Here is a 12,350-nt window from a genome sequence, read left to right as displayed (position 1 = left end):
ATTGGGGACAATAAAAGAGAATGTTTTCCATGCAGTGATACATTTGTTATGGATTACCGGGAATGTGGATTAACTAGTACACGATAAAAAGAAAACAAATTAACCAAGCGGACAACACAAAAGAAATCTCGCTTAACTTTTCAAAAGGTAAAACAACACCTTCCTCACAAATCAATTTGAGTACTGCAATCAAAAGCTTTCATATTAGTCTGTTGCTTGCAATACTCAAACCAATGCATGAAAAAAATGCTATCTAGGTCCTCTGAAAAATTAAGCGAGAAATGTACAGTTTACTCGTTACCCGTGAGAGAAACTAATAGATAGTTGCTGGTTTTCATTTACATAGAGATGAATAGAAATTTCAACGAACTAACTAAGTGGGGGCACCTCAATATCAAAATTCTGGAACACCAACTAGATTGTATTTGTGTTTTTTTTATAGATGTCAGCCGATTCAATACAAGTATTTATAAATATATCTTGAATGTATATTGAATGCAATTTTTATACTAAGCATTTTTAAATTTTAGTGGCGTTACACCAAAAAAGTTAACAAAAACGGTAAAAAATTTCCTAACCAGGAGTTTAAAAAACATACAAATATTCAACATGACTTTGGTGTTTGGTGACCATACCCCTATACATAGGGGAGGAGGGGATAATTTCGACAACGGGGGGTGTGCAATGAAAATGCAATCGCTTGTTGAATTATTAGCTCCACCCAGTTGCCTGTTCGTATGATGCAGCAGTGTAAGCTATTTTCCAAATTAATTTCAATTGATGGAAAAAAATATTATGAAAATTTAAAGAACTGGACCATCCTAAATAAGGATTAAGTCTGTTTTATGTCTTATTTTCGAAGTTAAGATAACTGATAACATCATGAATTAAGGACAATGCATACAAACTAGAAATATTTAAAGCATTCACATTAAAGATAAAAATGTGGCCTATTAGTAATATTGTCGATGGTTGTTTGGGGTACCTGATATTGAAGAACTTAGTAAAACGTGTAAACAATACGCCATTCGGTTAGGGGAGGTTTCATAACGACTATTGAATAAACTTGTCCAATCTTATCACGCATTATTTGATTTCACTGGCACACTCTGCGAAATACAAGCCAAAAAAAATTTCTACAATATAGAAAAATCCCAAACTGCCCCAGGAAATGAGTCTCACAACTGAGCTACTCAACGCCTCAAGGACGAAAATTGGGCAGCATCCTCAGAAGTATGGCAGCAGCGTCCAAATGACCTGGCACTAAGTATGAATGTTCTTAAATACCTGCATGGTCACCATATTACTGATAATAGAAATTATCAAATTGATACCAAACTCCGGAAGTAGTATGTACATGGCATTAGGTCCTCTTATACGTCGACAGGTGTTACAGGTGTTGCTGCTCCTCATACATGACTTTCTATATTCTGGTTGATTTTTTCTTTCTTCTTTCGTCCTTGAATATTCCGCACACCTTTTATATTTTTTAATAACACTTTTTTTCTGTTTTTGACGGAAACAATTTTTTTATAAAACAAAAATACGTCCATTTGTTTACACGGCACACTTCGATCTCCAACCAAAAGGATATCAACCTGAGTTATCAAAATTAGGCGATTTCACAAGAACAAAATTAGTTATCGATTTGCTCTCAAGCTTTGCTCGGGTAATGGTGACAGATGTCGGAAGATGCTTTGGGATATCACTTTGAAGGCAGCATTAAGGATGGTGATCGCTCGAGAGTTCTCACACTCCAGTTTGTCACCTTTCTTGTAGATGGGGCATATGACCCCTTCCTTCCACTTCTCCGGTAGCTGTTCAGTTTCCTAGATTATGACTATCAGTTTGTGAAGGCAAGTGACCAGTTTTTCCGGGCCCATCTTGATGAGCTCAGCTCCGATACCATCCTTAACTCATCCTCAAGGCGGGCGCTGGTTGGCTTCAATCGTTCGCTGAACTGACGTAGTCATCTCCTCTGCTGCCTCGACTTTCACTGTACTCTCGGCGCTATTTAAATGTCCCTCGTAGTGCTGCTTCTCTTGAGGGATTGGAAATTCGGCCGGGAATATGGAACAAGAAACGAAACAACGCGATTTACAAAGCAAATACAAAAACGTATTTATTCATGTTCAGTAACAAAAAGATAATGAAACAAATTCATTGACAACTGGCTTTTCTCTCCTTTTCTCTTCGCGCGCAACGCTGCATGAGCGCATCACTAACGATGGGGGTTGCTTCGTCGCACAGTGGTTTCAGTGCAGATATTATATGGTTGAGTTGTTCTATCCTTTTCAATTCCCTTCGTCAATTTCAAAGGACACTCCATTGGCGTTGTAACCGGTTTACAACCCTCCATGCCAAATCTACAGTATGGTCCATAAAAAATGCAAAAACATCAAAATTATAGTTACGTAGTTACATAGTTGAGAGGCTATGTTACATAGTAACATTTTTTTTCATTAATACATTCACTAGATACAAATGTTTTTGCTTACACATATGTATGAATAGTAGAAATAACCATTTAATGTAAAAAACATAAGTTTAAAAATATTTTCGCATTTTTTTTATGGGCCATACTGTACTAAACGCTTCTTCAACTTTGAAATCTCCACCAAATTCCGTCCAACAATAAGAATGTCGTCGACATATAACAGCAAAAATAGCATCGAACTGCCTTCTCCTCGTACGTACAGACAACGATCATTCTCGCTACGCCGAAATCCAAGCTTGGTCACCAGTCCATGGAACCTCTCGTTCCAGGCCCTAGATGCCTGGTTAAGGTCGTAAAACGCTCGATTCAGCCGGCAGACTTTGCCCGGTGTACCTTCCATACCTTCTGGCAACGTCATGAATATTTCTTCCCGAAGATTTCCGTTCAAAAACGACGTCTTGATGTCCATCTGATGGACTTCTAGACGTTCCTGGTTCGCCATAGCTAGTACCGTTCGGACCGTGCCCAACCTTGCCACTGGAGCATACGTATCGATGTAGTCGTATCCGTATCGCTGGCTAAATCCACGCGCCACCAGCCTAGCCTTGTATCGGTTGACACCTCCGTCTTCGCCACGTTTAATACCAAACATCCACTTGCAATATACGGCCTTCCTTCCTTGTGGCAGTTCACATTCTTCTCGTGGGACTTCATTTCCTCACCGATGACAGTATTCCACGTCGGCCAATCGTCACGCATCCTCATCTCGTCCTCCTTCCTTCCTCATCTTCCTTCCTCGTCTCGTCATTGCACTCAAAGCCATGGCACAACTCATATCGTAATCCTTGTGCCATATTGGTGGTTCTTAGCACAACGATCGCGACCTCCTGATGCCCTGATGCTGTATCTTGTTCCTCTGTCGAATCTGAATCCTCTGCTGAATTTTCACAGTCCTCGTATTGATCTGCTGAAACATCCAGACTATCCAGACCATTACCTGTTTCTTCGGTTTCACTATCACTGCAATCGTCGGATTCGCTTCCAGAGTCAGAATTAAACCGCTGTTTTCTGATCTCCACTACATCAGACAATTCATTTTTCTCCTGAGCTTTGTCACCAGTCTCGTTGATGATCACATCGCGCAGCACTACCACTTTCAGTGGTATCCGTTACAGTGGTATCCGAGAAAAATCCCTTCCCATGTCTTGCTATCCAACTTCTTACGACGTTCCTTCGGTACATGGCAATACGCAGGACTTCCCCATACGTGTAATCCAGACACATCAGGTTTGTGTCCCTCCACAACTCGGAAGGAGTTTTACCATCCAAAAGAGCGCATAATGGAACCGAAAAGCATCGCTCGTGCCTTCTCCACCAGTGTTCGGTTCATTCGCTCGCTGACGCCGTTTTGTTCTGGTGTGTATGGTACAGTACTCTCCATCTGGATTCTTCTCTTACGACAGAAACGTTCAAAATTTGCATTTCGGTACTCAGCGTCGTTGTCACACCGAATGCGCGATATTTTGTGCTCGAACTTCGCCGTCACCATTGCCTCGTATTGCTTGAAGCAATCTAGCACCTCACTCTTGAACTGCATCCGGTAGATGATGGTGAATCTACTCCATTCGTCGATGAAACTCACATCTGTGTGAATCAGCTCTAACACACGAGACGATCTCTTTCCCGAGCTTTCAGAAAACGGTTTCCAAGTCTACTTTGCCTCGATGCAAGACTTGCAATACATTTCATTTTTCTCATCACAAACACTCTTGTCAATACCTTTCACCATCTTTTTCTTCATAATGTTTTCCAAGTTCTTCTCCCTCAAGTGGTCGAAACGTCGATGCCATAGTTCATTGCACTTCAGAATCTTCCCGCACGAAACAGCAAAGAAGCTGCTTCGTTCATCGCATAAAAGTCCATCCCATATTGCAATCCACGGCGCTGGCCACTCGCAACCCTAGCTCGCAACGACTTCACCGTCTTTGAACACTTTCACACCGCCGTTCTTGAAAACTACCTCCATACCAACAATTTGACGCCACAATACACGGTTCGAGGCAGCATCTCACCATCCTCGGATACGCCCCACGCTCGCCAAGTTGTTTTGCACCTGGTCTGCCCATCTCGCTCGCTGCGCTCCACGCCGTCTCGTACCTGCCGGATCGGAAGCGAACACCATCTTTGCAGGGTTGCTGTCCGGCATTCTTGCAATATGTCCTGGCCATCGTACCCTTCCGGCTTTAGCTACTTTCTGGATACTGGGTTCGCCGTAGAGTTGGGCGAGCTCGTGGTTCATTCTTCGCCGCCACACATCGTCTTCTTGCACACCGCCAAAGATGGTCCTAAGCACCCGTCTTTCGAATACTCCGAATGCTTGCAAGTCCTCCTCGAGCATTGTCCATGTCCGTAGAGGACAACCGGTCTTATTAGCGTCTTGTACATGACACATTTGGTGCGGTGGCGAATCTTTTTTGACCGCAGTTTCTTCTGGAGCCCGTAGTAGGCCCGACTTCCACAGATGATGCGCCTTCGAATTTCACGACTAACATTGTTATCAGCCGTTAGCAAGGATCCAAGGTAGACGAATTCCTCGACCACCTCGAAGGTATCCCCGTCTATCGTAACACTGCTTCCCAGGCGGGCTCTGTCGCGCTCGGTTCCGCCCACAAGCATGTACTTTGTCTTTGACGCATTCACCACCAGTCCAACTTTTGTTGCTTCACGTTTCAGGCGAGTGTACAGTAGGGCAGTTCACATTTCAAAAATGTTTGAAAATTACAACTCCCATATGTCTATTAGCATCATTTTGATAATATACGAGTTCTGGCAAAATTTCAGGCAATTCGGTGACCATTTAGGGGTGGCGCGAAGTTACTTTATGTTTATGTGGAAATATATATGGGAAAAACTTAAAATTTATTCAAATCCACCTACAACTTTTTAATCGTGATGCATTCAAATAAACATCCCCAACCTCCATTTTTGGAGTCTATTTGAGCTCAACCAGTGAGTAACTCATTACCCATTATTTATATTTACATCATAACCGGCCCACAGGTCTATCTTTGCGACCCGAGAAGCTTCTTTCTTATAATTTATTAATAAATACTGCAAGATATCACTAGTTAACGCAAAAATCTGGTAATCTAGCCCTTTAATTTATGTGTTCCAATAATCCTTTTATTCGTATTTGAAACCAAAGAATAATATTTTAAAATACATATTTGGAAATGGCTGGATTGTTTGACCCGAGTGACCCAATGAAACTAAAGGTTGATATGAAACACACTGTGTTTTCACGTTGTACGTTTGACATGTTGGCAAAACGAATGAAACTATTCTATGACGGAAAACTTGTTAAGGGATGCACATCGGCTATTGTCGGCATTGTGTGCCCTAAGGAAAAAGTCTCCTTCAATAGCATTAATTTGCCTCGGAACACGGTGAGTAAAACTTCTAGCAGAAGATTTGAAAACTACGTTACGCGGAAAAGCCGTATACCGTGACCTGCCCTAATTCCGCGCATCGCCTAATACCGTGGTTTTCATCAAAAATCAGAACCTGGCTATCATGGACATCGTATTATTTGGTGAAATGTTCAAACATATTATGTTTAAACATTTTACCAAATAATGTGATGTCCATGATACCCAGATTCTGATTTTTTATGAAAACCACGGTATTAAGCGATGCGCGGAATTAGGGCAGGTCACGGTACTTCAAATTCTATGTTGAAAACATGGTGCAAGTAGCTGATCATCTTTAAATCACAGGGGAATTAGTAGCTTTGAACCCAATGAGTGGAACGACTACCGAAAAGGATCTGAGAGGAGCTATATGAAGGTGCTTGACGCTCCTCTAAAAACTTAAGTAGCCTTACAACCGATGGGGCCGGCACTGGCATTGCGACACTTCTGGGCGAGTGACTTAGCTTTTCTGGTAGACATTACCAAACATCCCAATGACTTGAACATAAAGCTGTTATTATTATCCAACTCGAAAGCTTTCATGTTAATTTTTTTCAATCAAAAGACCTGTTACGTAAAAAAAAATTGAACGCAATTCAATAGTGTTTAGTTTTTTTCTGAAGATTTTTTTGCCATTGTGGAAAAAGGAGAAAAAACTTAAAATTTGATTTTTTTTTTTGGCCCGCCATCCGGTGTTAATTTTGGAAAATTGGCCCGTGGCATGAAAAGGTTGGGCAGGCCTGTTCTAGCGTAATGTTGAACAACAGGCACGAAAGTCCATCACCTTGTCTTAGACCCCGGCGCGATTCGAACGAACTGGAGTCCATCAACAACACACCATCCACCGTTGCTTTGATCAGTCTGGTAAGCTTCCCAGGGAAGCTGTTCTCGTCCATAATTTTCCATAGCTCTACGCGGTCTATACTGTCGTATGTCGCCTTGAAATCAACGAACAAATCATCATCTCATCGCTGCCTTGACTTTCACTGCCTGTACTCTCAGCGCCATTCAAATGTTCCTCGTAGTGCTGCTTCCACCTTTCGATCACCACACGTTCGTCCGTCAAGATGCTCCCATCCTTATCCAAGCACATTTCGGCTCGCGGGACGAAGCCTTTGCGGGATCCGTTGAGCTTCTGATAGAACTTGCGCGTTTCTTGAGAACGGCACAGCTGTTCCATCTCGCACTCCGCTTCTTCCATGTGGCGTTTCTTCTCCTGAAAAAGGCGGGTCTGCTGTCTCCGCTTCCGTCTATAACGTTCCACGTTCTGCCGGGTACCTCGCTGCACCGCGACCGCCCGCGCTGCGTCCTTCTCCTCCAGAATCTGTCTGCACTCTTCGTCGAACCAATCGTTCCGTCGACTTTGTCCCACATATCCGACGTTGTTCTCCGCTGCGTCGTTAATGGCTACTTTGACTGTATTCCAGCAGTCCTCAAGAGGGGCCCCATCGAGCTCACCCTCTTCCGGCAACGCTGCCTCGAGATGCGTATGAAGTGGCGACATCAGGTTGCTTCAATCGCTCTAGGTTGTACCGCGGCGGTCGTCGGTACCGAACATTGTTGATAACGGATAGTTTTGGGCACAGTTTAACCATCACCAGATAGTGGTCAGAGTCGATGTTAGCGCCACGATATGTTCTGACGACGATAATGTCGGAAAAGTGCCGTCCAACAATCAGAACATGGTTGATTTGTGATTCGGTCTGCAGTGGTGATCTCCAGGTGTATCGATACGGGAGGCTGTGTTGGAAGTAGGTGCTGCGAATGGCCATATTCTTGGAGGCGGCGAAATCAATTAGTTGTAGACCGTTTTCGTTCTTCAGTCGGTGAGCGCTGAACTTCCCAATAGTTGGTCTAAGCTCCTCCTCTTGGTCAACTTGAGCGTTCAAATCTCCTATGATGATTTTGACTTCGTGGCTTGGGCAGCTGTCGTAATACTCACTTTCCAGCTGCGCGTAGAATGCTTCCTTTGATTATGCTGAAGTTGAAGATCCGGCCTTTGATCCTCAACCTGCACATTTTCTCATCGGCTACCGCCCGTCGTGCAAATAGCCGCCATCCCAGACCCGTCCGCCACCCAATTGCCGTTATCGACAGGGACGTTGTACGGGTCGGAAAAGAGTGCAACATCGGTCCTCGATTCCGAAACCGACTACCACAGCAGTTGCACAATGGTAACTCTCACCTGTGTTACTTTCACGGCTTCTTCTTGTTCGTCTCTCCGATGGGACACGAAGGTCCACCCATAACGTGGTTACAGGCTTGCTTTTAGCTGGCGCAGATGAGGCACTTTGGTGCCTAATCACATTCCTGCGCCTTGTGTCCTTCCTCACCATAACGACGACACATGTTGCTACGATCTGGACCCTTACAGTTGCAGGACTTGTGCCCTGACTCCAAGCACCGATAGCACCTGTCCGGGCTTAATGCATCTGGAGTTTCCCTTGTCATAAGACGAGTTTGTACAATCCCATTGAATTCCACCACTTAATTGTATCTTGACAGATACGTATTTCGACCTCAACAGTAAGGCCGTCTTCAGTGTCTCGTACTTGACTCGACTTACGAGACACTGAAGACTAAAGACTTCTCGACCTCTGTACCGCACTGGTCTCTGACGTCGTCGGCGTTCGTGACCTCGTCCAGTTGCTTCACTAGAGGGTCACTTCCGCCTCCAACGACCTTACCTCGTCGCCGTCACCCAAGAGCTCTTGGGCCAGCTTCCTGTAGTCAATCCCACTAGCCTGCACTCCGCGTTTCAGAGCCAAGATCGTTTCACCGGTTTTGGTGCGTCTGACGCTTCGCACGTCCTGACCCAGCGCCGAAAGCTTTTCGGCCGCCCGCGTCGATTGAAGGACTTCAGCGTACTTTTCCTTATCAGTTTTCATCAACAAAGCTTCGCCTCCTTGTTCGCCTCTTAGCTTAGCTGGAGTCGAGATGCGTTCGACTTCCGCTTTGCCATACTGACCAGCTGCCAGGGATTTTCGGTCCCTTGTTCCGATGGCACCGGCCACCTGGTATCCTCTTGCGATGCAGCGACTTGCGTCTGGTTGGTGCCTTTCGTCTTTCTGGGCCGAGAAGTCACCTTTTCGGGTCGACGCCCTTCGGGCTCCTCTGCACCCCGATCAGCTCCGCCCAGACAACGTTTGGCCTTTATTGTCACACGTCGCTTGGCGTTCCCTTGAGCGCCTTCGCCGGATTGCTGCCTGAGCCGTTTCGGGTTAGGTACAGTTTTTTCCTCATTGGAAGTCAGGGCGAAATCAATCGCCTCTTGGGCCATATCCACTCTTCAAAGGAAGGATAAGGCATCGGTTTGGGCACCTTTGTCGGCCTTCTCTCTTCCCACCACCCGCCTGACAAACACATCCTATCTTGTCTTGCAACTCGAACAGCCTAGCGGATCATCCAAAGGTTCTGCTTCAGTTCTTACTGATGTTCTGCCTTGCGCTCGCGAGCTCGATGATATCATCGAGTTCCTCGACGACCACCCGCATCCCGAGTAGTGGACCGCCGAGCGTGCTGATAGGGCTATACCCCATCACTGCTGGGGAGACTCTGGTGCTGCTAGCTGCAGCCTCCGTCACTCCTCGCTCCTCGCCAAACCCCCCATTGGCAAAGGGATTTAGCACATCCATGCCTAACGCATCATCAAAAGAATTATTTTTTGCTTCACTCATTGTAATTGAGCTTCAGCTGCTCAAGTATGAGAGTAATGTCACTTTTCCTTGTGGAAAAATGGGAAGGCAAGAATAATGACAACTCCACTTACTTTGCGTAGCAGGCGTTATTTGTGTTGCGAAATTTGCTCTACTTGCCAGCTCCGTACTGCTCAAGGAATCTATTCTTGACCCTTCCTTGTCCTATCTTTTTGCACAGTAGGTACTTTTGCAGTCCATCCTACCTTTTAACATGCATTTTTATTTAGTTCTTATCCGGCCTGTCTGATAAACATAAGAAATTATAACAAAGGTTGTCATTTTACCACCAATTTTTTCAGATAATTCTCCTTTCGATCACTAAGCCATCAGTCATAGCCATCATTCGGTTTTAACCTGCGGGGCATCACCGTATTTGAATAGCTTACTCATGTTTCCTTTCCTGATCTCTTCTTTGTGCTTAGAATATCATAACCTCCCAGCGTGTTCTTGAATCACTTCCACTTCCAACTGCAAGCTTCCTTCTTTTTTCATTCCTATATTATGATTAGCTTTGAAAAGCTTAAACCCGATTTTTTTAGTTGCACCGGGAATCGAACCCAGTTACCAGTTAATATGATAGAACCTCCCCGCATATATTATTGAACGTTGATTATATTTATAAAACATTGTTACCAGCTGACCGTTTACATTTCCCGCCAAACATCTCAAAACCTAATCATTCGCAGCCACCTCGCTTCGGGCACCAGCTCTGGAAGCTCGATGAAAACCAAGCGATCGCTGAACAACTCGGACCGGCGCACCCTCCTGTACAACTACTACGCCCGTGGGCTCGCTCCGATGTACGACAAGCGTAACTTCGACGAAATCGATCGCTACTCCACATTCGGTGGCAAACGCAACAACGAGTTCAAACGCAACTTCGACGAGATCGATCAGTGGGCAGGTAATGGGCCTATATGAATTTTCTTCTCTATTTCTCATTCCTGTCTCATTGGTCAGGATTTAACTCGCGTCTGAGGCCCAGCATGTCCGGCTACGGAAAACGCAACTTTGACGAAATCGATCGATACGGCAAGTTCAACAAGCGGCTCTTCCGAGGGGTTGAAGGTGTGGATGAAGCCTCACCGAATGGATTCCAGCATGGCAGCAGCCTCGCGGACGAGATGGCCGTTATCAACGAGTATTCACAGTAAAGTATCAGATGGATGAACCGACACCATAGTTAGGCGGTGATGTAAACATAATAAAATACAGTTCGTTGAAGTTCTCCCAGAATTTGATTCTGAATAAAAATGAGGTTTGGCAAAAAAATGGTTGAATAAGTGTATATTAATGAAAGCGTACACGACGCGATAATCATTGGCTCAGTATTAGTACATAAGCAGTATTAAACTTGATATATGTATAGGCAATTGGCAAGGGTAAATGCAATAATCAGAAATCTTATTTTACGAAGTGGAAGTTGTTGGTTAAACTATAAAATGTGTATGATCGATTCAAAGACTAAAAGAAAACATAACAACAAACAAATTGAAATTTATCTGAAAATAAAAGCAAATTCTCGGATCAAACCGATTAACGCGTGAGTATCGTCAGATATCACAAACAAACTTTTTGTTCATTATTATTTATTTATTTAGACTAAGGCCGAAGTGGCCTGTGCGGTATATAAGAGTCTTCTCCATTCGGCTCGGTCCATTGCTACACGTCGCCAACCACGCAGTCTACGGAAAGTCCGCAAGTCATCTTCCACCTGATCGATCCACCTTGCCCGCTGCGCACCTCGCCTTCTTGTGCCCGTCGGATCGTTGTCAAGAACCATTATCACCGGGTTACGGTCCGACATTCTGGCTACGTGCCCGGCCCACCGCAGTCGTCCGATTTTTGCGGTGTGAACGATGGATGGTTCTCCCAACAGCTGATGCAACTCGTGGTTCATTCGCCTCCTCCACGTACCGTCCGCCATCTGCACCCCATCATAGATGGTACGCAGCACTTTCCTTTCGAAAACTCCAAGTGCGAGCTGGTCCTCCACGAGCATCGTCCAGGTCTCGTATCCGTAGAGCACTACCGGTTTAATGAGCGTTTTGTAGATTGTCAGTTTGTTACGGCGGCGAACTCTGTTCGATCGGAGCGTCTTGCGGAGTCCAAAGTACGTACGATTTCCAGCCACTATGCGTCTCCGAATTTCTCTGCTGGTATCATTTTCGGCAGTCAAGTACACAAATTCTTCTACCACCTCGATTTCGTCACCACCGATGCAAACTCGCGGTGGGTGGCTCACATTGTCTTCTCTTGAACCTCTTCCTATCATGTACTTCGTCTTCGACGTGTTGATGACTAGTCCGATCCGTTTGGCTTCCCTCTTCAGTCTGATGTAGGCTTCCTCCATCTTCTCAAAGTTACGTGCCATAATATCTATGTCGTCGGCGAAGCCAAATAGCTGGACGGACTTATTGAAAATTGTACCACTCGTGTTAATCCCTGCTCTTCGTATTACCCCTTCCAATGCGATGTTGAATAGCAGACACGAAAGACCATCACCTTGCCGTAACCCTCTGCGGGTTTCGAAAGGACTCGAGAATGCCCCTGACACTCGAACTACGCACATCACCCGATCCATCGTCGCTTTGATCAACCGTGTCAGTTTATCCGGAAATCCGTGTTCGTGCATTAGTTGCCATAGCTGGTCCCGATCGATTAGTCCGTGGTGGAGCGTTCGCCCCGCCTGGTACTGCCCCACGAACTCCCTTGCAATTGGTGCTAGTCGACGGCATAAAATTT

General features: G+C 45.1%; 1 protein-coding gene across 1 annotated transcript in view; it reads left to right on the top strand.

The window, feature by feature from the left end:
- Positions 1-11,141, top strand: part of LOC134224467 (uncharacterized) — a 45,091-nt gene extending 33,950 nt beyond the window's left edge. Inside the window, exons 3-4 of the mRNA XM_062703823.1 lie at positions 10,292-10,509; positions 10,566-11,141. Coding sequence (XP_062559807.1) covers positions 10,292-10,509; positions 10,566-10,759 — 412 coding nt within the window. The 3' untranslated portion in view covers positions 10,760-11,141. The remainder of the gene's footprint in view (positions 1-10,291; positions 10,510-10,565) is intronic.
- Positions 11,142-12,350: the final 1,209 nt, after the last annotated feature.

The sequence above is a fragment of the Armigeres subalbatus genome, chromosome 3 (genome assembly GCF_024139115.2).
Source record: "Armigeres subalbatus isolate Guangzhou_Male chromosome 3, GZ_Asu_2, whole genome shotgun sequence".
NCBI lineage: Eukaryota > Metazoa > Arthropoda > Insecta > Diptera > Culicidae > Armigeres > Armigeres subalbatus.
This window is presented reverse-complemented; position numbering and strand designations above follow the sequence as displayed.